We start from the raw sequence: 27,138 nt of genomic DNA, 5'->3' as shown, positions 1-27,138 counted from the left end.
TCCCAGGATGCAACCCACACCAGTCGACTAACACCCAGGTGAACAGGGAAAAACGCCTGGAACTAGTGCTCATGTTGGTGAATTTAAAGCCAGCAAAGGTTGGTTTGAGAGATTTAAGAATCGCTGTTGCTGGATCAGTCAGTTGTTGCTAGATCAGTCAGCTGTTGCTGGATCAGTCAGCTGTTGCTGGATCAGTCAGCTGTTGCTGGACCAGTCAGCTGTTGCTGGATCAGTCAGCTGTTGCTGGATCAGTCAGCTGTTGCTGGATCAGTCAGCTGTTGCTGGACCAGTCAGCTGTTGCTGGACCAGTCAGCTGTTGCTGGACCAGTCAGCTGTTGCTGGACCAGTCAGCTGTTGCTGGACCAGTCAGCTGTTGCTGGACCAGTCAGCTGCTGCTGCACCACGGTCAGCTGCTGTTGCACCATCAGCTGTCTCTGAACATGACTCGTCCCGAACCTGTCCCGAACCTGTCCGTCGAGCCTGAGCTCCTGCCTTGCCGTCATTGTTTACAAGCCAGGGTGGCCGGTTGCATGCATACATTCGATGCATTATGTATTATTCCATTATTTATAGTGCTTGTAACTACTAAATAAGCCACCATGGGCCCAATGAAAGCTTCTAGTGCCAACCCTGTGGTAAAAAGGGTGATAAATACTATCGTACCACAGTCAGCTGCTGCTGCACCACAGCTGCAGCTGCAACATGGTCAGCTGTTGCTGCACCCAGCTGCTGCTGCACCATGGTCAGCTGCACCACAGCTGTTGTTGTTGCTGCACCACCATCAGCTGTATTACTCGAAGATGTGGAGAGAGTGTTGTTGGTGTGGCTTAACGTGAAACAATTACCAAGAAACAATTAACCCCGGAGGGTTAACCACCCAGGATAACCCAAGAAAGTCAGTGCATCATCGAGGACTCTAATTTCGCATAACAATGAGCTCTCATGAACGGATTAATATCGTTTTGCGGGGGTCCACTGTACAGGCTTTCGTTTTACACTCACTTAGCAGGACGGTAGTACCTCCCTGGGCGGTTGCTGTCTACCAACCTACTACCTAGGATTATATATATATATGCACCTACCATCCGACTTACGACCTGCTCAACTTACGACCACTCGACTTATGACCGTGTTTTTTATGCCAAATTTCTGGAAAATAAACAACTATTTGTGTTGTACACAGTGTTTATCCGAAACCTTACAGTATAAAATACAATACTAACAGCATAAAATGTAAAGTAAAACATGAAATACCAAAATAAAACAATAAAATAAAGTCATTACAAAAATGTTTTGTTGATATTCAGTAGTAAAGTTCTACTTACGGCCGTTTCGACTTACAACCGGTTTCTCGGAACTGAACTCGGTCGTAAATCGGATGGTAGGTGTATATATTTCTTTCTTTCAACACACCGGCTGGAAAGAAAATAGAAGAATACCTAGAGGGGTGTGTGTATATATGCTTGTACATGTATGTGTAGTGTGACCTAAGTGTAAGTAGAAGTAGCAAGACGTACCTGAAATCTTGCATGTTTATGAGACAGAAAAAAGGACTCCAGCAATCCTACCATCACGTAAAACAATTACAGGCTTCTGTTTTACACTCACTTGGCAGGACGGTAGTACCTCCCTGGGTGGTTGCTGTCTACCAACCTACTACCTAGGATTACAAAAAATATTAATTAATAAAAATAAAAAAGAAAAAGAAATGTTTATTTCAAGTATTAAATTTTAAGAACAGTTATTTGGATTCAGTATTGCACTGGTAGTTATACTAGAGCTTTTTTGGCAGTACAAGGTATTTAAGAGTACAGTGGACCCTCAACCAGCGATATTAATCCGTTCCTGAGAGCTCATCGTTAATCGAAATAATCGTTAGTCAAGTTAATTTTCCCCATAAGAAATAATGGAAATCAAATTAGTCCGTGCAAGACACCCCAAAGTATTGAAAAAAAAATTTTTTACCACATGAAATATTAATTTTAATATACACAAACTGAAGAAGACATGCGCAGTTACATGACACTTACCTTTATTGAAGATCTGGTGATGATTGATGGGATGGGAGGAGGGGAGAGTGTTGATCTTCTTAGTGTTTAGAAGGGAAATCCCCTTCCATTAGGACTTGAGGTGGCAAGTCCTTTTTCGGGGTTACTTCCCTTCTTCTTTTAATCCCACTAGGACCAGCTTGAGAGTCACTAGACCTCTGTCGCACAACATATCTGTCCATAGAGGCCTGTACCTCCCGTTCCTTTATGACATTCCTAAAGTGTTTCACAACATTGTCAGTGTCACAATTAAACACTTGTTCAGGTTTCAATTCTTCACTGTGTATGTACTCCTTGAATTCCTGCACATATTTTTCAGCTGCTTTTTGGTTCAAACTGGGAGCCTCACCATGCCTTATCACACTATGTATGCCTCTACGATTCTTAAATCTCTCAAACCAACCTTTGCTGGCCTTAAACTCACATCACCACTAGTTGCTGGCATTTTTCTAATTAAATCCTCATGCAACTTCCTAGCCTTTTCACATAAGATCTCTTGAGAGATGCTATTTCCTGCTATCTGTTTTTCGTTTATCCACACCAATAACAGTCTCTCAACATCTTCTATCACTTGCGATCTCAGTTTCGAAAACATAGTTGCACCTTTGGCAAGAACAGCTTCCTTGATTGCCGTTTTCTTGGCCACAATAGTAGCGATGGTTGATTGGGATTTTGTGTACAACCTGGCCAGCTCGGAGACACGCACTCCACTTTCATAATTAGCAATGATCTCTTTCTTCATATCCATAGTAATTCTCACCCTTTTTGCTGTAGGGTTGGCACTAGAAGCTTTCTTGGGGCCCATGGTGACTTATTTTGCAGGTGCAATCACTAAATAGGCTGTGATAATATGAAATGTTCCGATTGTATGCTTGGAAGCGACCGCGGTGGCTGGCTGGCTTGTAAACACTGGCCAGATGTGGACGTATCTCAGACGGAACGAATAGTGTTGGTCGAGTTTTTTAGCGCTAGTCGAGGCAAAAATTTTGCGTTAAAATGTATCGCTGGTCGGATTTATCGTTAATCGATGCCATCGCTGGTCGAGGGTCCACTACTCTAAGATAGTAAATGTGGTATTAAAACAGGTTATGGTAATTAAACATGTAATGGTAATTAAAATGTCAAAAATGTTAAGAGTAAGTTGTACTGATAGTAAAAATGGTATTAAATAACAAATTTAGTAAGTAATAGCAGTTAATAATATTTAAAGAAATATGGGGTTGTAATATAGACAGAGGAGTATTTTTCTAGCAAATATTTAAGCAATCTATAGTAATTAAGAAAATTACATAACATAAGGTGACTTATTCTTACTACTAAAATCACATTACTGAGGTAGTTGATTTTTTGATTACTGAGAGATTGTACTGTGAAATTTGTACAATAATGGAGCAAAACATACACTGCACGTAGGCTTTTAGGTTGGACATTGTTTAGTTATTCTCTATAAGATTAGTATCCCTCAGAAATCGTGATAGATCATTCTCGTTCGTGATTGTGTACAGTTGACCTACATTTGTTTTCCTAACTAGAATTTTCCCATTCCGTGTGAAGCATTGGTGTATTGTGTCATTATTCTCCCGCTTAAGTTTTCTGACTCTATACAGGAGGTTCTGACGTTGTTTGGTGAGACACTCGTTTATGTAAACCTTTTTCTTTACTTTAATAGATGCATTAATTAAGTCTTTTTTCCTGTCATGTGAGTGGAATCTAAGCATAACACTTTTTCTACCATGGGATCCTAGTAACCTGGCTTCCTTTATTTCTGACTCTGGTACTGTAACTTTTGTTTGGTCCTTTATGATCTGGAGAGTAATTTCTTTACTGTTTGTTTGGTTCATATCACTGGGAAAAAGTGGACTGTTAACTATTACTGCGTCCACTAGTTTTTCTTGCTCAGTTTTATCTTCTTGGAGAGCAAAGTAGTCACTGAACTGGTTATCCAAGTTGTTCTTCCATTCTTTTACTGCTTCCTCAACCTTTGTATTAAGAGATATTATTTGTTCTGTATGGCTATCTATGACTGTTTGGATGGCCTTGCCATAGTTAGTCATTCCTGGTGTTGGTAACTTTTGTTCAAGACTGAGGATTTTGTTCTCGAGTTGTGACATCCTGGCGTCTTGTTTTGTTAGTGTCTTTCGAAGATTCATATTTTCAATAACTAAGGTGGAGATGCATGACTTTAGGGTATCTGGATCGTTGGTCATACCTGAGAGACTACTTGGTACGTTGAATCCGGAGAAGAGAGAGGTGGAGGCAGCCATGTTTGGTGTTATTGTTGTGGTGTCGCCCTGGGCGGTGGTGAGAGGGGTGGTAGATGAGCCAGCGTCGTCCTGGGTACACTTGTTGAATAGTTGATTTTTCGGTGTTTTCTTGCTGGCCTTGGTGCTGTTTCCTCTGAGATTACGCCTCATAATACTACAGCAGTTGTTGTAGTTAAGAAGAAGAAGTTGTAGTTATACAAAGCTTAGGGTTGCATTATTCGGTTGGCAGCGGGGTGTTGCTTTGGGTTTGAGGGCAGCCTTCCTTTGATCTCTATGATAATTGATTTGTAGGTTTCACTATTGGTAATCTTTGGTCATTCTGGGTGCTACGTTGGGTAGTGTAGTTTTGCTTGCAACTAGCTCATCATAGGAGCATTGGTGGCTCTGGTTGTTGAAGAAAAATATGGAGCTTGGAGGCCGCTGCTGTTGCAGGAAGTGGAACACAATTCTTCCTCTGCAAGCCATGTGTGTCGTAAGAGGCTACTAAAATGCTGGGAGCATGGGGCTAGTAACCCCTTCTCCTGTATACATTACTAAAAGTTGAAAGAGAAACTTTTGTTTTTCTTTTTGGGCCATCCTGCTTTGGTGGGATACTGCCAGTTTGTTGAAAGAAGAAATATTTTGTCATCCATACCAAATTCCTTACAGCAGTTCGTGGTCACAGCAGTAAATAGGCACCTGGGTTCTAGTTTACTTTTGGGTCATATCCATGGAGTGGTAGTATATCTTCAATTAAGCTTGGATTTGAAATGAGCTGAGGTTGGATAATAGCTATTAGTCTCTAAATATGATTGTGAAAAAAAAACACAAGATAATTTAGCATAAGAATTATAATAATTCAATTTAATGATAAACAGTTATACAGGTCCGCCATCACAAATCTGGCAATCAGATATCCGGTTCAATCAGTTATTCGACACTAATTTCAGCTAGCATAATTTAAAATTTCCAGGATCGCCACACCAACCTGCTGGTACTGTTTGGTGGCGTTACTTGCAGCATAAGTCATTCCAATTTCTTTTTCTCCATTTATTGTTTTAACCTGCTTGCTTTTAGCTCGAGACTTGGTTCCAACGAATAAAAGAAATGCTTCTCATTGTGTAAAGCACATTCACAGTACATTGTCCATAAAAGATAAGGTGGCTTTAAAGCCACTGTTGGTTGCCATGAGCTCAGTCTCTTGATGCAGGTGAATATGCTTTATTATTATGCTAATATCAACACTACAGCTTATTTGCCTATCACAGTTGATCTAGTATGACATAATAAATAATATCAGTAATATAAAAACATGTTAAATACTCCAGAATGAATAATAATTGGCATAATACTGGGCGGTTCAGCGGAGGTATGAAGAGGACGTGGGATACAAGTACCATTCTCCTATCCCAGTCTTGCCTCAGAACCCCATAAGTAAATGCTCTAAGTACAATAAATTCTCATATTTTAACCTAATGCAAATGTTGAATAACAAACATTTAAGAGATGTATAACCTATTGCATAATTAGTGCAGCCTTATCAAACTATGTTTTGTACATCTAGTGTTAAGTTATCAATAACGTATTAAGTTTAGACTGCCCATAATGCCAAGGCATGATAGTGGCTCTCTCTGCACTACAAATCATTGTAAACCCTCACTGTAAACTACCTATGTAAATATACAGTAGACCCTTGGTTATTGGCTGTAATCCATTCCAGAAGGTCGGCCTAAAAGCAAAATGGCCTAAAACCGAAACAACATTTCCATAAGAATTAATGTAGATACAATTAATCTGTTTCAGACGTTTCAAACACACAAAAAATAATTTTTTAAAGATTAATTATAATTTTACAACACAAAACAATGAGAACTAAATATAATAAATACATGAACAATTAAATCAGTATTACATACCTTTATTGAAGACTCTTCTTGGCTTTTGGAAGATAGAGAGGAGAATAGAGGGAGTAGGGATTATTGTTTGGAAGGGGAATCCCTCTTCATAAGGACTTCAGATATCAAAGCCCTCTCTGGGGTTACTTCCCTTCCTGCTACACCCTGCCTCCCTGCTACACTCCCTGCTTGCCTGCTACACTCCATGCCTCCGTGCTACATTCCCTCCCTGCTACACTCTCTGCCTTTCTCCTGCACTCCCTGCTACACCCTCCCTCCATGCTACACTTTCCCTCCATGCTACACTCCCTGCATGCCTGCTACACTCCCTGCCTTCCTTTTACACTCCCTGCTACACCCTGCCTCCCTACTACACTCCCTGCTACACTCCCTCCCTCCATGCTACACTCCTTGCATGCCTACTACACTCCCTGCCTCACTTCCACACTCCCTGTTTCCCTGCTACACTCCCTGCCTGCCTGCTGCACTCCCTGCTTCCCTGCTACACTCCCTGCTTCCCTGCTACACTCCCCTTCCCTCCATGCTACACTCCCTGGATGCCTGCTAACTCCCTGCCTCCCTTCTACACTCCCTGTTTCCCTGCTACACTCCCTGCCTCCTTTCCACACTCCCAGTTTCTCTGCTACACTCCCTGCCTCCCACACTCCTTGTTTCCCTGTTACACTCCCTGCCTCCCTTCCACACTCCCTGTTTCCCTGCTACATTCCACATCAGCTTGCTTCCTTGATTTGTTCTTTCTTTGCCAGGATAGAAGTGATAGTTGATTTGTTTTTTCCATACATCCTAGCAAGCTCAAGCACTTGAAGGTCACTCTCATATTTTTCAATAATTTCTTTCTTCAATTCCATCATGTTTCTCACTTTCTTTACCAAAAGTATTTTACTTGGGACATTCTGTGGGGCCATGGTTACTTATTTCACAGTTGCACTTAATGAATAACCACCAAAAACAATGGTATTGTTCAGATGAATAAGCAGAAGCTTCCTCACTTGCCCAGAGACACAGAAAGACTGATGCCAACACCTGGTGCTGATGTATAAAATACAGCCAATAAGAGGAATAATGGCCGATAACCGGAAGCCGAAAAATCGGCCGATAACCAATATGGCCCATAAGCAGAACAGCTGATAACCAAGGGTTCACTGTACTTCCTAAAATATATGAACCACATTGTAAACTTGCAAGGAAATACATAAAGGAATTTTCGTATTTTGAAATTTTTTGGCTTATATTAGAGAAAACAGAGTATAGCACAGGGCTAACTGTGATAGACACTTGTAGTGCACCATAAAACTGAAACAAACAAGCTATTTTCTCTACATTTATTATCATACATAGCATATGTGTTGAGAACCTAGGATAACCCAAAAATGTCAGACAAAGTGACTTACTTCTAGTACCTGGCTTGGGGTTGCCATATATGATTTTTGGTAAATAACCTTTTTTTTCTCAGTTGTTTGTTGGGCTATCTTATTGAAACTTGGGCAATATATGACAGAAAGATGCTTCTTAACGTACACCAAAAAGGAAAGAAATCGGATCATAACTAACCCATTGACCTTTTTTGAAATATTAGTGGAAACTGTTTCAAAAACTCATGAGATTAATTGATCTGCATATTTTGACCCTCTTCTGGGATTCTCTTCAGCAGAAGAGGATCCCAGAAGGGGATTGAAATATGCAGATCATTAATCTCCTGAGTTTCTGTCTCCTTGTGGGTTATTATTGAGTATTATATTATTTGGTCACCTCCATTGTGCAAGAGTATATTTCAAAAGAGCTATTGTTGTTTGGAAATGGTTTGGCCATTGAGTATGAACAAGGTAATATTTATGAATGGACTTAGGAAAACAAGTTAGCCAGATGTATGTTCTGAAGGATGAGTGGAGATGATGCGGTTCTGAGGGTCACTTGTATTGTGATGTCTGCACACATCTGGCAAGAAAGCTATTGAATGATTGATGGGAAATGTTTCTTTCTTTGAGTCAACCTACCTTTCACAGAAATGACAATTTGAAATAATAAATAATAATGATGGTGAAAGTTTTTTTTTTTTTTTTTTGGGGGGGGGGGCAGCCTGCCTTGGTACGAGATGGTCAGCACATTGAAAAAAAAAAATAATATTAAAAATAATAATGTTGGTGTTGTAAAACGCTGCTCTTGACAGACAAGTGTTGCTGAACCACCGAAGTGGTCTTCTGGAGCAGCTTGATGGATCAATTGATGCACCAGTAACTCTTCACCTGGCCTGCCTGGTACTCTTCCAGTCTGTAACAGGGAACATGTTACATGCATCAGGGAAGTTTGTACCACATATCTTGGCGCTTATTAAGAGTCAGATACCAGCTGATCAGTTTTCTGTACTGCAGGAATATCAAGGTAAGCCACAGTGATATATACTAAGTTTGTATCCCATTCTTGCAGTTTAACCCTTAAACTCTCCAAACGTATATATATGTTCACTTGCATAGAGCTCTGAATATTTTGAAAAAAAGAAGTATTTTTTTTTTAAATGAAGAGTGCATTTTTTATAAATGTTGTAGGATGAAAAAAATTTTTTAGGGACAGTACTTACTGAGATATAAGCCTGCAAAGTTGGTACTGGATGCTCACCTGATGGCAACATCAGTCCTGCTGCTTGCAGAAGTATTGCCAATATACCTTTTTCTCGTTTTTATTTTAATTTACGTATAGAATTTTTATGCTCTGATAATTACAATTTATAATAGTTCTTGTGATTTCGTAGCCAGTCTTTGTTCTGACACTAATATTAGGTACTGAAATAGTACTCAGATAGTCACAGTCATACCAACAGGTGAACATTTTCACCTGCCCTGGTCATTTACTATTGTCTAGAAATATATACGAAGTATTTATAGGTCCCAGCAATGTTTTAGACATGCTGGAGTATATATGAAACCCTTGAAGAATGGTGTTATGACAAGTGTCAGATAACTACTGACAAGGCAGTGACATTGATGAATGAATGTGGGCTGCTGCAGGGAACCCTCATTTTATTTGTTTTCACTCTTGCATGTCTGTCTGCCTGCCTGTCTGTCTGTCTGTCTTTCTGTTTAGTGCTGCTTATCTATCTGTCTAGCTCTGCTTATGTGTCTTTCTGTTTGCCTGTGTGTGTCTGTCTTTCTATCTGCTTTTCTCTGTCTCAGGGAGCGCTCGGCTGCAAGTGATTTATGTCATATCTACACACACTGTATAGCACTTTGCATGGAATTTTTGGGTTATCCTAGGTAATTTACACTATGTATAATTGTACTTATGTGCACATGTGAAAGAGAGAGAGACAGAGATATAGACAGATATAGACAGAGATATAGATAGAGATATAGACAGATACAGACAGCCAAAAAAACATGTTTGCCATGCTATTTTCTCTAGCTGGTGTTCAATTGAACTGGTGCTCCCACAAGGTACTAAGTGGTCCACGATTTTTTTTCATACTGCACACACTGAGTGCACAGACCCATTCTCTCATGTCTAAGCGACTCAGGCATATCGCACCAAATTTGAGTGAATGAAAAATAAAACGTTGATCTACGTTCGGATCGCTATGCACATGCACGTAGATCTACATAAGGACAGTTTAAGGGTTAATCTATCGTATAATTGTTTAGTTTCCAGTGGCTGTAAAGTATTCCACTACCTCTTGTGAGTTGTGACTCGTCTCATTGTTCTATCACTGCTGATGTGATGTATCTTTTTATATATTATATATAAAACAAAGATTGGCACCACTATATTTTCTTAGGCTTATAATGTTTCTGAATTGTTATCTGTTAATGTATATTTAAGAACATAAGAACATAAGAATGGAGGAACACTGCAGAAGGCCTACTGGCCCATGCGAGGCAGGTCCTTATCAAAACAACCTCTACCTAAAGCTACCCAAGAAATAACTCCCATACCCAATGACACCAATCAAACCCAGCCCCTCCCACTCATATACTTGTCCAATCTCTTCTTAAAGCTACCCAAGCTGTATTTCATGGCTTATAAGATGCGGCTCATAACACTTGTTTTAGTTTCAATGGGTCGGCATCGGACGTAACTGGGAGAGCTACAGCTCACCCCACACCCCTAACTTATAGCTCCCATCACTGACCTTCAGTTTTTAGGATGCAAGGTGGTTTTTAGAGACATTTTACGGAAAAAAATTGTGTCTGATCTGCAAAATCTGGTAGTTGGAAGCATATAAATCTGTAGGTGAAGGAAGGCAGGGTAGGGGTAATCCTAGGAAAGGTTGGAGGGAGGGGGTAAAGGAGGTTTTGTGGACAAAGAGCTTGGACTTCCAACATGCATGCGTGAGTGTGTTAGATAGGAGTGAATGGAGACGAATGGCTTTGGGACCTGACAAGCTGTTGGAATGTGAGCAGGGTAATATTTTGTGAAGGGATTCAGGGAAACCAATTAGCCAGACTTGAGTCCTGGAGGTGGGAAGTACAATACCTGCACTCTAAAGGAGGGGTTTAGGATATTTGCTGTTTGGAGTGACATCTAAACTGTCATATCTAAGTGCCTCTGCAAAGACAGTGATTATGTACAAATGATTGTGAAAGTGTTGAATGGTGATGAAAGTTTTTTTTCTTTTTGTTTTGTTTTTTTCTTTTTGGGTCACCCTGCCTCGGCGGGAAATGGCCAACATGTTAAAAAAAAATGTAGTTGGATATCTTATAATATCTGTATTTGTCTTCCTCTACTCCTTTTTCTTTTCTCTGCCTTCTGTGTACAGTTTCTCTTGCTCTTACTCTGGGATGATGGAGATATCTTCATAAAAGTTTAATTTCTCCTGTGTATGGGTTAGGTTGTCCTGAGAAATAGCAATTCTCAAATGATAGTAAATCTAGCTATGCTGACAAGAAACCTTCGAAGTTCCCATAGCTGATGAATCCTTACTGAAATGCCTGATAATATCATTATTTCCCCACCGAAGTCTCCCAGCTGAGGCTAATGGATTTCAACACCTTGTATGAGTCCTACTTGATGGAATATGGCAAGAAAATATGCAGTAGCTAGCTTTTGTTGCCACTCTGATTTTTTTTTTTTTTTCAACAAGTCGGCCGTCTTCCACCGAGGCAGGGTGACCCAAAGAGAAAGAAAATTCCCAAAAAGAAAATATTTTCATTATCATTCAACACTTTCACCTCACTCACACATAATCACTGTTTTTGCAGAGGTGCCCAGAATACAACAGTTTAGAAGTATGTATATACGTATAAAAATACACAGTATATCTCTCCAAACTGCCAATATCCCAAACCCCTCCTTTAGAGTGCAGGCATTGTATTTCCCATTTCCAGGACTCAAGTTCGGTTATATAAAATAACCGGTTTCCCTGAATCCCTTCACTAAATATTACCCTGCTCACACTCCAACAGATCGTCAGGTCCCAAATACTATTTGTCTCCATTCACTCCTATCTAACATGCTCACGTACGCTTGCTGGAAGTCCAAACCCCTCGCCCACAACACCTCCTTTACCCCCTCCCTCCAACCTTTTCAAGGACGACCCCTACCCCGCCTTCCTTCCCCTACAGATTTATGTGCTCTCCATGTCATTCTGCTTTGATCCATTCTCTCTAAATGACCAAACCACCTCAACAAACCCTCTTCAGCCCTCTGACTAATACTTTTATTAACTCCACACCTTCTCCTAATTTCCACACTCCGAATTTTCTGCATAATATTTACACCACACATTGCTCTTAGACAGGACATCTCCACTGCCTCCAACCACCTCCTTGCTGCAGCATTTACAACCCAAGCTTCACACCCATATAAGAGTGTTGGTACTACTATACTTTCATACATTCCCTTCTTTGCCTCCATAGATAACATTTTTTGCCTCCACATATACCTCAATGCACCACTCACCTTTTTCCCTTCATCAATTCTATGATTAACCTCATCCTTCATAAATCCATCCGCTGACACGTCAACTCCCAAATATCTGGAAACATTCACTTCTTCCATACTCCTCCTCCCCAATTTGATATCCAATTTTTCTTTATCTAAATCATTTGATACTCTCATCACCTTACTTTTTCTATGTTCACTTTCAACTTTCTACCTTTACACACTTTCCCAAATTCGTCCACTAACCTTTGCAATTTTTCTTTAGAATCTCCCATAAGTACAGTATCATCAGCAAAAAGTAACTGTGTCACTTCCCATTTTGTATTTAATTCCCCATAATTTAATCCCACCCCTCTCCTGAATACCCTAGCATTTACTTCTCTTACAACCCCATCTATAAATATATTAAACAACCATGGTGACATTACACATCCTTGTCTAAGACCTACTTTTACCAGGAAGTAGTCTCCCTCTCTTGTACACACCCTAACCTGAGCCTCACTATCCTCATAAAAACTCTTTACAGCATTTAGTAACTTACCGCCTATTCCATACACTTGCAACATCTGCCACATTCTTCCCCTATCCACTCTATCATATGCCTTTTCTAAATCCATAAATGCAATAAAAACTTCCCTACCTTTATCTAAACACTGCTCACATATATGCTTCAATGTAAACACTTGATCTATACATCCCCTACCCACTCTAAAACCTCCTTGCTCATCCGCAATTCTACATTCTGTCTTACCTCTAATTCTTTCAATAATAACCTTACCGTACACTTTTCCTGGTATACTCAGTAAACTTATTCCTTTATAATTTTTACAATCTCTTTTGTCCCCTTCCCTTTATATAAAGGGACTGATGAATGTTGGGTGATGAATGTTGGGTGATGAATGTTGCAGCGAGGAGAAGGCTGGAGGCAGTGGAGATGTCATGTCTGAGGGCAATGTGTGGTGTGAATATAATGCAGAGAATTCGTAGTTTGGAAGTTAGGAGGAGGTGCGGGATTACCAAAACTGTTGTCCACAGGGCTGAGGAAGGGTTGTTGAGGTGGTTCAGACATGTAGAGAGAATGGAGCGAAACAGAATGACTTCAAGAGTGTATCAGTCTGTAGTGGAAGGAAGGCGGGGTAGGGGTCGGCCTAGGAAAGGTTGGAGGGAGGGGGTAAAGGAGGTTTTGTGTGCGAGGGGCTTGGACTTCCAGCAGGCATGCGTGAGCGTGTTTGATAGGAGTGAATGGAGACAAATGGTTTTTAATACTTGACGTGCTGTTGGAGTGTGAGCAAAGTAACATTTATGAAGGGATTCAGGGAAACCGGCAGGCCGGACTTGAGTCCTGGAGATGGGAAGTACAGTGCCTGCACTCTGAAGGAGGGGTGTTAATGTTGCAGTTTAAAAACTGTAGTGTAAAGCACCCTTCTGGCAAGACAGTGATGGAGTGAATGATGGTGAAAGTTTTTTCTTTTTCGGGCCACCCTGCCTTGGTGGGAATCGGCCAGTGTGATAATAATAAATAAAAATATATACACGCTCTCCGTCAATCCCTAGGTACCTTCCCCAAATCATACACTTATTAAACAAAAATACCAACCGCTCCAACACTCTGAAATTATCATATAGAATTGGGTACCATCACTTATTATGTGTCCAGTTTTGTCAGATAATTTTTCTTCAATTCTTTAGCACACTTAATTTTCAGAATGCTGCTGCTGCTGCTGCTGTTGTTTTCTGCTTTAGGTGCTTCAACTGCCAGAAGCCTTAATATTATGGAGTAATAGCTGTTACTAGATTCAGAATTTGCAAGATTATGTAAAAGTTGGGTATGATTTTGCAAGAGATAATAGTAAAAAGTTGCAGCATAGCATTATAATAAAATCTAAACCCAATTTTTTTTTAATTAATATTTTGTTCCAATGCTGATTTGTCAGTATATTACTCTTTAGAAAATGATAAACTTCGGTGCTGAAATAGTCATATTCTATATCTATTTATCATTACAGATTTAGTGATTAAATCTCTAACAAGCAAGAGTGACTTGGAGGCAGAGAGTGAAGTAAGACTCCAGCTTGAAACTCTAACTCCAGTCGTGAAGGAAATAGCCATCACTTTTAAGAAAGCACCTGCTAGCTCGTACAATAAAGAGGAAGAATAAACTAATAAGGAAAATACTTTTGACCATATAAGAATTTTATTTTCTCCTATGCATCCTTTAATTGTCGTGGTGTTAATCTATGCATCACTGCTAGCACTGTAAATATTTAAAAAAAAAGATCTTGTAAAAAAAAAAAATGAGGTCTTTTGAGTGTTCTAATAAAAAAAAATTTAGGGTCAGTACTTGTCAAGATATAAGGCGGTGAAGTTGGCACTGGATGCTCATGTGACAGCAACAGGGAGTCCTCCCGCTTGCAGGAATCTCTCAGATAACTTGTTTTTCCTCATTTTTTTAATTTGTGCATTTTTTTTGTGTTCAGATATAGACAATTTTATAGGTAGTAGGTTGGTAGACAGCAACCACCCAGGGAGGTACTACCGTCCTGCCAAGTGAGTGTAAAACGAAAGCCTGTAATTGTTTTACATGATGGTAGGATTGCTGGTGTCCTTTTTTCTGTCTCATGAACATGCAAGATTTCAGGTATGTCTTGCTACTTCTACTTACACTTAGGTCACACTACACATACATGTACAAGCACATATATACACACCCCTCTGGGTTTTCTTCCATTTTCTTTCTAGTTCTTATTCTTGTTTATTTCCTCTTATCTCCATGGGGAAGTGGAACAGAATTCTTCCTCCGTAAGCCATGCGTGTTGTAAGAGGCGACTAAAATGCCGGGAGCAAGGGGCTAGTAACCTCTTCTCCTGTATATATTACTAAATGTAAAAGGAGAAACTTTCGTTTTTCCTTTTGGGCCACCCCGCCTCGGTGGGATACGGCCGGTGTGTTGAAAGAAAGAAATATAGACAATTTAGAGTAAATCTTATTTCATAGATACTGGTTATTTTGACAAATATTAGGTACATGAATAGTAATGAAACAGTCACAGATACATAATTTCATACTGACAGGTGAAAATGTCAACCTGCCTCAGTCACATACTATTTTCGACAATTTGTATTTTTTTATTAACACATCGGTCATTTCCCACCAAGGTAGGGTGTAACACAGAGGTGTAAGCACACCTCTGTCTTGCCAGAGGTATGCTTACACTACAATTATAGGACTGCAACATTAACACACTTTCCATCTCCAGGACTCAAGTCTGGTCTGCTGGTTTCCCTGAATCCCTTCATAAATATTACCTTGCTCACGCTCCAACAACACGTCAAGTCCTAAAAACATTTGTCTGCATTCGCTCCTAACATGCTCACGCATGCTTGCTGGAAGTCCAAGCCCCTCGCACACAAAACCTCCTTTACTCCCTACCTCCAACCGTTTCTAGGCTGACCTCTACCCTGCCTTCCCTACATTACAGATTTATACACTCATGAAGTCATTCTATTTTGTTCATTCTCTCTACATGTCTGAACCAGCTCAACAATCACTCCTCAGCCCTCTGGATAATAGTTTTGGTAATCCTGCACCTCCTAATTTCCAAACTATGAATTCTCTGCATTATATTCACACCACACTTTGCCCTCAGACATGACATCTCCACTGCCTCCAGCCTTCCCTTTGTTGCAATATTCACCACCCATGCTTTGCACCCATATAAGAGCATTGGTATAACTATACTCTCATATATTTCCCTCTGCTTCCATGGACAAAGTTCTTTGTCTCCACAGACTCCTCAGTGTACCACTCGACTTTTTCCCCTCGTCAATTCTACGATTCACCTAATCCATCTGCTGACACGTCCATTCCAAAATACAGTGGACCCCCGCGTTATGATATTAATCCATTCCTCAGAGCTCATCGTATGCCGAAATTATCGTAAGGCGAATTAATTTTCTCCATAAGAAATAATGGAAATCAAATTAATCCGTTCCTGACACCCCAAAGTATGAACAAAAAAAATTTTTTACCACATGAAATATTAATTTTAATACACACAAACTGAAGAAGACATGCACAGTTAATACTCTACTAAGAACAGAATACATGACACTTAACTTTATTGAAGATCTGGTTATGATTGATGGGATGGGAGGAGGGGAGAGAGTGGAAGTTGTTATTGTTTAGAAGGGGAATCCCCTTCCATTAGGACTTGAGGTATCAAGTCCTTTTCCGGGGTTACTTCCCTTCTTTTGATACCACTAGGACCAGCTTGAGAGTCACTGGACCTCTGTCGCACAACATATCTGTCCATAGAGCTCTGTACCTCTCGTTCCTTTATGATTTGTCTAAAGTGGTTCACAACACTGTCATTGTAATAGTCACCAGCACGGCTTGCAATAGCTGTGTGAGGGTGATTTTCATCCATAAAGGTTTGCACTTCAAGCCACTTTGCACACATTACCTTAATCTTTGAAGTAGACAACTTCTTAAATTTCTCTCTCCCCTCCTCCGAAGCAGTTTCCTCAGGTCTGGCTTCTTGCTGTTGAAGATGATCTTGCAGCTCATCAGTGGTTAGTTCTTCATTGTTCTCCTCCACCAGCTCTTCCACATCCTCCCTAGTAACCTCCAACCCCAAGGATTTCCCCAGTGCCACAATAGATTCCACAACTGGCATACACTTCTCAGGGTTAGCCTCAAACCCTTCAAAATCCCTTTTGTCTACACATTCTGGCCACAGTTTCTTCCAAGCAGAGTTCAAGGTCCTCTTAGTCACTCCCTCCAAAGCCTTACACAACTGAGGATACTGAAGTGATCTTTCCAAAACTCTCTTAGAGTCGATCGAGTGTCTGAGGTCACTTCAAAGGACTTTTGAAACAGCTTTTTTGTAGAGTTTTTTGAAGTTTGAAATGACCTGCTTTTCCATGGGCTGCAGGAGAGGAGTGGTATTAGGAGGCAAAAACTTGACCTTAATGAAGCTCGTGTCCCCAGAAAGTCACTCTGCCAAGTCTGAATACCACGAGGCACTTAAGGTCCAATTTATTTTCCAGGAGGTAATTTTTCACAGTGGGGGCAAATGCATGGTGTCACCAGTCATAGAAAAAGTCCCTAGTGACCCATGCCTTACTGTTTGCCCTCCACAGCACACACAAATTAGCCAAGAGGACATTGTTTTGCCTGAACACTCTGGGAATTTCAGAGTGATACACCAATAAAGGCTTCACTTTCCAATCACCACTAACGTTAGCACACATCAAGAGAATAAGCCTGTCTTTCATAGGTTTATGTCCTGGGAGTGCCTTTTCCTCCTGAGTAATGTAGGTCCTGCTTGGCATTTTCTTCCAAAACAGGCCTGTTTCATCGCAATTAAACACTTGTTCAGGTTTCAATTTTTCACTGTCTATGTACTCCTTGAATTCCTTCACATATTTTTCAGCTGCTTTTTGGTCCGAACTGGCAGCCTTATCACACTATGTATGCCACTACGATTCTTAAATCTCTCAAACCAACCTTTGCTGGCCTTAAATTCACTCACATCATCACTAGTTGTAGGCATTTTTCTAATTAAATCGTCATGCAACTTCCTAGCCTTATCACATATGATCGCTTGAGAGATGGTATCTCCTGCTGTCTGTTTTTCGTTTATCCACACCAGTAAAAGTCTCTCAACATCTTCGAGTACTTGCGATCTCTTATTCGAAAACTAAGTTGCACCTTTTGCAAGAACAGCTTCCTTGATTGCCGTTTTGTTGGCCACTATAGTAGCGATGGTTGATTGGGGTTTGGTATACAACCTGGCGAGCTCCGAGACATGCACTCCACTTTCGTACTTAGCAATTATCTCTTTCTTCATATCCATAGTAATTCTCACCCTTTTTCCTGTAGGGTTGGCACTAGAAGCTTTCTTGGGGGCCATGGTGACTTATTTTGCAGGTACAATCACTAAAAACGCTGTGATAATATGAAATGTTCCGATTGTATGCTTGGATGCGACCGCGGTGGCTGGCTTGTAAACACTGGCACGCACGGGGGAGCCGAGGCCATGTGTGGGACGCGTCCCAGACGAATCGCGTGAGGCGAGGCAAAATTTTTGGGTCAAAATGTATGGTGGATTTAACGTAATGCGATGCCATCGTAAGGTAGGGGTCCACTGTATCTGAATACATTCACTTCCTCCATACTCTCTCCCTCCAATCTGATATCCAGTCTTTTGTTATCTATTTTTTTTTTTTTGTTTGTTTGCAATCCTAATAACCTTACTCTCCTAAACTCACTTTTAATTTTCTTCTTTTACATACCCTACCAAACTCATCCACTAACTTCTGCAACTTCTCTTCAGAATCTCCCAAAAGCACAGTGTCATCAGCAAAGAGCAACTGTGACAACTCCCACTTTGTGTTAGATTCTTTATTTTTTAACCTCACACCTCTTACCAACACCCGAGCATTCACTTCTCTTACAAGTCCATCTATAAATATATTGAACAACCATGGTGACATCACACATCCTTATCTAAGGCCTACTTTTACTGGGAAATAATCTCCCTCTCTCCTACATATTTACAAATTATTTATAGGTCCCAGGAATGTCTTTAGAAGTGCTTGACTGTATGAAACTCTTTGAAGCACGGTGTCAGACAGGCATTCCACATTGCTCACACATGTATCCTGTGTCCTTTCGCTGTTGGGGTTGCCTTGTCCTGTGGGCACACACAATTCGCCTTTTTTGAAAATACTTCTTTTTTTTGGGCAGATGGTAGTGGTATGAGGAAGTGATTATTAAGCTGCAATTGGTCAGGTGCTTCCACACACTGGCTGCTGCTTCTGTGTTGCCATTCTTCCTACCCCAGAGGTGTTTGGCTGTGGGTCATCAGGGTTTTCAGTATTTTCTCAATCAATTGGGGGCCACATCTGGGGTCAACATCACTTTCCTTGAAAAGGAGTGTGTATTAATATGACAGTGCATGAGTGAATCCCTAGGGTTTGCCATGCTGATTGTTGTAGCTGGTGCTAAAATGAATAGGTGCTCCCACAAGGTACTACAAGGTCATAGATTTTTTTAATATGGCACACACCAAGTACACAGACCCATTCTCTACTACCTAGGCATATTAGCCTCTGGCACAGAATTTGAATGCAGGAAAAATAATGCATTGATCTGTTTGTGGAGATGCATAGATCAACGCAGTTACAGTTAAAAGGTTAACAACCTTTTATGTTAATTTCTGTGTAATAGTTGACAATATAGCTGAACTCTTTCATTAATTACTTTTATAATTTCTTTTGACAGTGCAATATCAGTAAAATGCTGATATATAGTATGTATATTTGTTAAATGACATTTTGGATTTTTTTTTCAAATTTCACTTGGAAGATTTGGGAATTTTGTGCTTGAATATGGGTTCAACATATGGAACGATATTATTTTTCATTTATTTATATGTACTAAAGCTGTTATGAAGTTTTGAATAAACAAAAATTAACCTTTGTCACGTCTAATTTTCCTGGCCATAAAAACTATTTGATGTCTCGTAGAATTGGAAATGCTTTGAAAATTATTTTTAAATAATATAAGTATTCCCATATACATGAGGAATAGTTACCTTTAATGAAAAACTCTACTGCACTAAAATATATCAAGATGATTATTAAAAAAACTAATAGGAAGAGAGTAGATATCCTTGTGTATACAGTAGGGCCCCGCTTTACGGCGTTCCGCTAATACGGCGATGTCATATGACAAAAATTTGCTATACGGTTTGTTTATATTCTCCGTGCCCCTCAAGGAAGGTTCTTTGATGTTGGTGAGGGGCTCTTGATTTAGGGAATTGGATCTGTGCTCCAGTTCCCCGAATTAAGCCTGAATGCCTTCCACATCCCCCCCCAGGCGCTGTATAATCCTCCGGGTTTAGCGCTTCCCCCTTGATTATAATAATAATAATAATCCGGGTTTAGCGCTTCCCCCTTGATTATAATAATAATACATGTAATAATATATTCTCCGTGACCACATCTGTGATGTCAGGAAACTTTTGAAAATTTCAAGTGTTTTAAAGTTACTGCGTATTTTATATGTACTCTGATAATTATACTTACGTGTACCTGTACCTAAATATACTTACACTGTGCTGGTGTGCAGGTACACATTAAAATCGCTATCGTGACGGCAATACTATGTAATAATAACCACTCTTGGGCACATTAAATGTCTTACTTTACATTAATATAGGCATTTTCATTAATCCATCCATGATATTTTGCTCAAAATTATATATGAAACCCGTTACATAGCATATAAACATGATAGATACACTCAGAATAAAAATTTACGTAAATACGAGATTTGTTTACAAAGCGGATGTGTAGGTAGTGTCGGAAGAATTACATTTTCTCTAGTCAAACTGGGGGATAACTGTAGAAAAATATTCTTTTTGTATGCCTTCACTCTATATATAGCAATTCATGACCCTTCAAATCAAATCAAAGTTTATTGTCTATAAGGATTACAATGCAGGGTTAACAGATTTTGGTTACTGTGTGGTTTACATGTAGTAAAATAATAATTACAGAGGGGGCCACTAGAACACCTAGCATGGCTCGGCATTTCGGGCAAACTTAGATTAATTCTTAACCCTAAATTATAACAAATTGTGGTGTAAGTTGGCTAAATACTAAGTGACAAATACTAGTTTGTGAGTATTGCAATGTGAATGCTTTTGTTTTGGCACAATACATAGTTTCTATATTGGAGTATCACAGGCAAACTTATGATTAGTTTGGAATTATTATTTTAAGATTAGGATACATGGGTTTAGTGCTTTTTATTATGATAATAATAATATCTTCATTCACTCGAAAAATGGTGTGTTGGTTTGTTTATTCTGTACTAACTTGTATAACTTGTACACAATGTAAGAGTATTTGTATTTTGAGGTAATTATTATTATAATAAAAATATTGAGGTAAATGTTTTACAAACTTACTAACGTACGTGAATGAACTAAAAGTAGACACATATTAGTACGCATTTATTTTGCCTGACCAAGTGATCGCCCAGTACCTGTTCAGTTTGTGTTCTTACATTGTCTCAACTCTGTATCTCATTCTGTCTCTCGTTTACTCTTTCGTTAACTAGTTGGCTCTCATTGACAATGGCATCTAAGCTTAGCTATGATAAAAAGTGGAGTCGTAAGCCTCTTGCTTTAAGTGCCAAGTTAGAGGGTGATAGTGTGCCATTCTGATTTTATTCAATAAACACTGCCACTCGCCTCTCACACATTAATATTAATATTTTAAGGTAAGTAATAAGTGTACTTTGTGTGTATCTTACCTTTTATTGTGTTTTTAATGCCTATTTCTATTGTTAACTTAATACAGTGGACCCCCACCTTATGATGGCATCACCTTACGTTAAATCCACCATACGATTCATTTTAACGCAAAAATTTTGCCTCACTTCACGCTAAAAAACTCACCTCACGCAATTCGTCCAAGACGCGTCCCATGTGTGGCCTGAGTGCGCCTCAGCTGCCCCGTGGGTGCCAGTGTTTACAAGCCAGCCAGTGCGGTCGCATCCATGCATACAATCGGAACATTTCATATTATCACAGCATTTTTAGTGATTGTACCTGCAAAATAAGTCACCATGGGCCCCAAGAAAGCTTCTAGTGCCAACCGTGCAGTAAAAAAGGTGAAAATTACTATGGAAATGAAGAAAGAGATAATTGCTAAGTACGAAAGTGGAGTGCGTGTCTTGGAGCTGACCAGGTTGTATACCAAACCCCAATCAACCAACTACTATTGTGGCCAAGAAAACGGCAATCAAGGAAGCTGTTCTTGCAAAAGGGGCAACTTTGTTTTCAAATAAGAGATTGCAAGTACTCGAAGATGTTGAGAGACTGTTATTGGTGTGGATAAACAAAAAACAGATAGCAGGAGATAGCATAACTCAAGCATGAGGATTTAATTAGAAAAATGCCTACAACTAGTGGTGATGTGAGTGAATTTAAGGCCAGCAAAGGTTGGTTTGAGAGATTTAAGAATCGTAATGGCATACATATGCAGCGCTGTATAGCCCTTGTGGCTTAGCGCTTCTTTTTGATTATAATAATAATAATGGCATACATAGTATGATAAGGCATGGTGAGGCTGCCAGTTCGGACCAAAAAGCGGCTGAAAAATATGTGAAGGAATTCAAGGAGTACATAGACAGTGAAGGACTGAAACCTGACCAAGTGTTTAATTGTGACAAAACAGGCCTCTTTTGGAAGAAAATGCCAAACAGGACCTACATTACTCAGGAGGAAAAGGCACTCCCAGGACATAAGCCTATGAAAGACAGGCTTACTCTCTTGATGTGTGCTAATGTTATTGGTGATTGCAAAGTGAAGCCTTTATTGGTGTATCACTCTGAAACTCCCAGAGTGTTCAGGCAAAACAATGTCCTCAAGGCTAATTTGTGTGTGCTGTGGAGGGCAAACACTAAGGCATGGGTCACTAGGGACTTTTTCTATGACTGGTGACACCATGCATTTGCCCCCAGTGTGAAAAATTACCTCCTGGAAAATAAATTGGACCTTAAGTTCCTCTTGGTATTAGACAATGCTCCTGGTCATCCTTCAGACTTGGGAGAGCGACTTTCTGGGGACATGAGTTTCATTAAGGTCAAGTTTTTGCCTCCTAATACCACTCCTCTCCTGCAGCCCATGGACCAGCAGGTCATTTCAAACTTCAAAAAACTCTACACAAAACTATGTTTCAAAAGTGCTTTGTAGTGACCACAGACACTCGATTGACTCTAAGAGAGTTTTGGAAAGATCACTTTAGCATCCTCAATTGTGTAAACCTTATAGGAAAGGCTTGGGAGGGAGTGACTAAGAGGACCTTGAACTCTGCTTGGAAGAAACTGTGGCCAGAATGTGTAGACAAAAGGGATTTTGAAGGATTTGAGGCTAACCCTGAGAAGCGTATGCCAGTTGTGGAATCAGTTGTGGCATTGGGGAAGTCCTTGGGGTTGGAGGTTACTGGGGAGGCTGTGGAAGAGTTGGTGGAGGAGGACAAAGAAGAACTAACCACTGATGAGCTGCAAGATCATCTTCAACAGCAAGAGGCCAGACCTGAGGAAACTGCTTCGAAGGAGGGGAGAGAGAAATTGAAGAAGTTGCCTACTTCAAAGATTAAGGAAATGTGCAAACCTTTATGGATGAAAATCACCCTCACACAGCTATTGCAAGCCATGCTGGTGACTATTACAATGACAATGTTGTGAACCACTTCAGACAAATCATAAAGGAACAAGAGGTACAGGCCTCTATGGACAGATATGTTGTGCGACAGAGGTCCAGTGGCTCTCAAGCTGGTCCTAGTGGCATTAAAAGAAGAAGGGAAGCAACACCGGAGAAGAACGTGCTACCTAAAGTCCCAATGGAAGGGGATTCCCCATCTAAACATTAACAACTTCCACACTCTCCCCTCCTCCCATCCCATCAATCATCACCAGATCTTCAATAAAGGTAAGGGTCAGTTTGTATTAAAATTAATATTTCATGTGGTAAAATTTTTTTTTTTTTCAAACTTTGGGGTGTCAGCAACGAATTAATTTGATTTCCATTATTTTTTATGGGGAAAATTAATTCACCTTACGATAATATCGGCATACGATGAGCTCTCAGGAACGGCTTAATATCATAAGGTGGGTTTCCACTGTATAAGTTAGTGTAAACTTGTCTGGCATTTATTGCATATTTTATATGTGCTCTGATAATAATACTTGTGGACCTGTGTGGTAGCCGGGCGGAGGGACAACATTACGTTTTCTCTGCTCAGCCATCAGAGAAAAGATGTATGAATCTGCGTTTGGCCCAGCCACTCCTCCACTCCACTTTTGTTTACAATTTTTGGTATGAATTATTCATTACCTCTCCCTTCGTTTATGATGGCATCTAAAGGTAGCTGTTAGAAACGATTAAATTCAGTGAACAAGGTATGTCGATGCTAATAATATGGCTCTGGGCCACAGTGTAGGTAGCCGGTAGGTGTAGCCCAGGCGGGCTACACCTACTGGCTACCTACACTGACTACTATAAATAAATACTACTCACCTCTCTTCCTATATTAAGACTACACATATTTTAAGGTAAATAGTGAGTGTACTGTATGTGTATTTTAACTCTGGGATGTTTTAAATATCGTATATTAAGTACGAGACGGGGAGCCAGGGCTACTTACACCTGACTTCGTACAAATAAGTACTACTCACCTCTCTCCCTACATTATTCAGTTAAAGAGAGAAATAAAAAAGGGAATTAGAAAAGCAAAAAGAGATTATGAGGTTAAAGTTGCAAGAGAATCGAAGACTAACCCAAAAGGATTCTTTCAGGTATACAGAAGTAAGATCAGGGACAAGATAGGCCCACTCAAAAGTTCCTCGGGTCAGCTCACTGACAGTGATAAGGAAATGTGTAGAATTTTTAACACATACTTCCTCTCAGTTTTTACACAGGAGGATACCAGCGATATTCCAGTAATGAAAAATTATGTAGAACAGGACGATAATAAACTGTGCACTATTAGGGTCACAAGTGACATGGTCCTTAGGCAAATAGATAAATTAAAACCTAACAAATCCCCAGGCCCTGATGAACTGTATGCAAGGGTTCTAAAGGAATGTAAAGAGGAGCTTAGCACACCTTTGGCTAATCTTTTCAACATATCACTACAAACTGGCATGGTGCCAGATAAGTGGAAAACGGCAAATGTGATACCTATTTTCAAAACAGGTGACAGGTCCTTAGCTTCGAACTATAGACCAATAAGCCTAACCTCCATAGTGGGAAAATTTATGGAATCAATAATTGCCGAGGCAGTTCGTAGCCACCTTGAAAAGCATAAATTAATCAACGAATCTCAGCATGGTTTTACAAAGGGGCGTTCCTGCCTTACGAATTTATTAACTTTTTTCACTAAGGTATTTGAGGAGGTAGATCATGGTAATGAATATGATATTGTGTATATGGACTTCAGTAAGGCTTTTGACAGGGTCCCACATCAGAGACTATTGAGGAAAATTAAGAGTCCTAAGAGAATTAATAGAGGAAAAATGAAAATGTTTGAAAATGTCAATAGAAAAACATACATTAATATGTAATAATGAAAAGGTTACAAAATTTATAGGCAATAAAATATTAAGGCAATGAGAAATTAACTTTCTGAGAAATACATTTTTCAGACATTGGCATGAGACAAATTAGGACAGAATTTTGTGGGGTAGGAAATAAATCTGAAGAAAATGGCTAAATACAACATTTATATTATAAAAAAAAAAATTTAATTTATACGCTTAACCCTTAAACTGTCCAAACGTAGACATACGTTGATATGCAGCAGGCTCCGAACGTAGATCTATGTTTTTTTTACATGCTTTCAAATGTGAAAAATCAAGGTTGGAGCGCTAGACACGTGAGCATAGATCTACATTTGGACAGTTTAAGGGTTAAATGAAGTACTGCATTGAAATAATTCTCAAGAGAAAGAACTCTAATGTGATCTATAAAAAAGTTCATTATCCTAGTCTAACTCAAGTTACAGATGTCAGTCTAGCCCAGATAATAAAGTACCTGTAACCTCAACACATGTAACATTCCACACAATAGAAATAATCAATGTGATGATGCTGAATACGTTAGATTTTCTGATAAAAAGATTTACAATACGGTGGAACCTCGGCTCATGAGTTTAATCTGTTCCATGACCTTGCTCGTATCCCGATCTGCTCATATGCTGAGTCAGTTTTCCTCATTTAAATTAATTGAAATGCCATTAATCCAGCTGAATTCCTGCTCTCAGGAGGCAAGACAAAATACTTGAATATGACTAATATCAACTCTACGGCTTAGTTATCTATTACAATTCATCTAATATGACATAATAAACAATATAAATAACATGGAAACCTGATATATACTCTAGAATGAATAAAATGTCATTATTTGACAAGTGGTGGTGGCCATGCCCACACACCTGCTTGTGTTTATGATTTCATGCCTTACTTTCATGGACAACATCCTCTTTTTATTCTCAACACTGTCCTTTGCGCTTACGTTCTTAGGACTCATGGTTAGAAAAAAGAAATTTGGCAAAATAACTGCACAAAACATAAGCAAAACATGAGAGAAATCCTTTCACCGCGAGGTGGGCTGCCACTCCCCGACACCACCATCCCAGCTTTCATGAATACATGTTCAGTTCCAATTCTCGCCTACAAGCTAGATGTGTTTGTGAATTGTGTTTTGACTTATTGAATGACTGAATGACTTACTGACTTGACTGACTGACTTACTGAATACGTATTTTAATGGAGAAGCACTAAACCTGTAGGATTATACAGCGCCTGTGGGGGAGAGGGGATGGAAGGTATTCAGGCTTAATTTAGAGACATGGAGCACAGATACAATTCCCTAGATAAGGAGCCCCTCACCAGCATCAAGGAACCTCCCTTGAGGGAAAAGCTCACATCCTGAATTTTTGCTTGTATCCAGAAACAAAAAATCGACCAAGCAACTGCCCGTATCCTGAAAAACTGAAAAACTTGTATGATGGGGCACTCGTAAACCAAGATTCCACTGTATTATGAAGTGTATTATACAGTAGGGCCCCACTTATATGGCGGGTTAGGTTCCAGGCTGTCGCCGGAAGGCAGAACGGTATTTTTGCCATTTATAAATGCATATAAATGCCAGAAAACAAGTTTACACTAAATTATATTAAGTTAGTAATAGAACTAGGCATTAAAAACACAAACACACAAAGTTAGCCTGGTGGCTAATGCTCTTGCTTCACACGGCAAGGGCCTGGGTTTGATTCCCAGCCAGAGTAGAAACACTGGGCGTGTTTCTTTACACCTGTTGTCTATGTTCCCCATCAGTAAAATGGGTACCTGGGTGTTAGGCGACTGGTGTGGCTCGCATCCTGGGACACTGACCTAAATTGCCCGAAATGCTCAGCATAACAAGGGGCTTCCTATATAGTAGCATGTCATTGATGTTAGCTAGGCCTGTATACCATG

General features: G+C 39.8%; 1 protein-coding gene across 1 annotated transcript in view; it reads left to right on the top strand.

Annotated features, from left to right (window-relative positions):
* Ufl1 (UFM1 specific ligase 1) overlaps positions 1-19,562 on the top strand; it is a 229,936-nt gene extending 210,374 nt beyond the window's left edge. The window contains exons 11-12 of the mRNA XM_070081817.1: positions 8,375-8,586; positions 14,085-19,562. Of these exons, the coding sequence (XP_069937918.1) occupies positions 8,375-8,586; positions 14,085-14,236 (364 nt within the window). The 3' untranslated portion in view covers positions 14,237-19,562. The remainder of the gene's footprint in view (positions 1-8,374; positions 8,587-14,084) is intronic.
* The last annotated feature ends 7,576 nt before the right edge of the window (positions 19,563-27,138 follow it).

Source organism: Cherax quadricarinatus, chromosome 6 (assembly GCF_038502225.1).
Source record: "Cherax quadricarinatus isolate ZL_2023a chromosome 6, ASM3850222v1, whole genome shotgun sequence".
Classification (NCBI taxonomy): domain Eukaryota; kingdom Metazoa; phylum Arthropoda; class Malacostraca; order Decapoda; family Parastacidae; genus Cherax; species Cherax quadricarinatus.
This window is presented reverse-complemented; position numbering and strand designations above follow the sequence as displayed.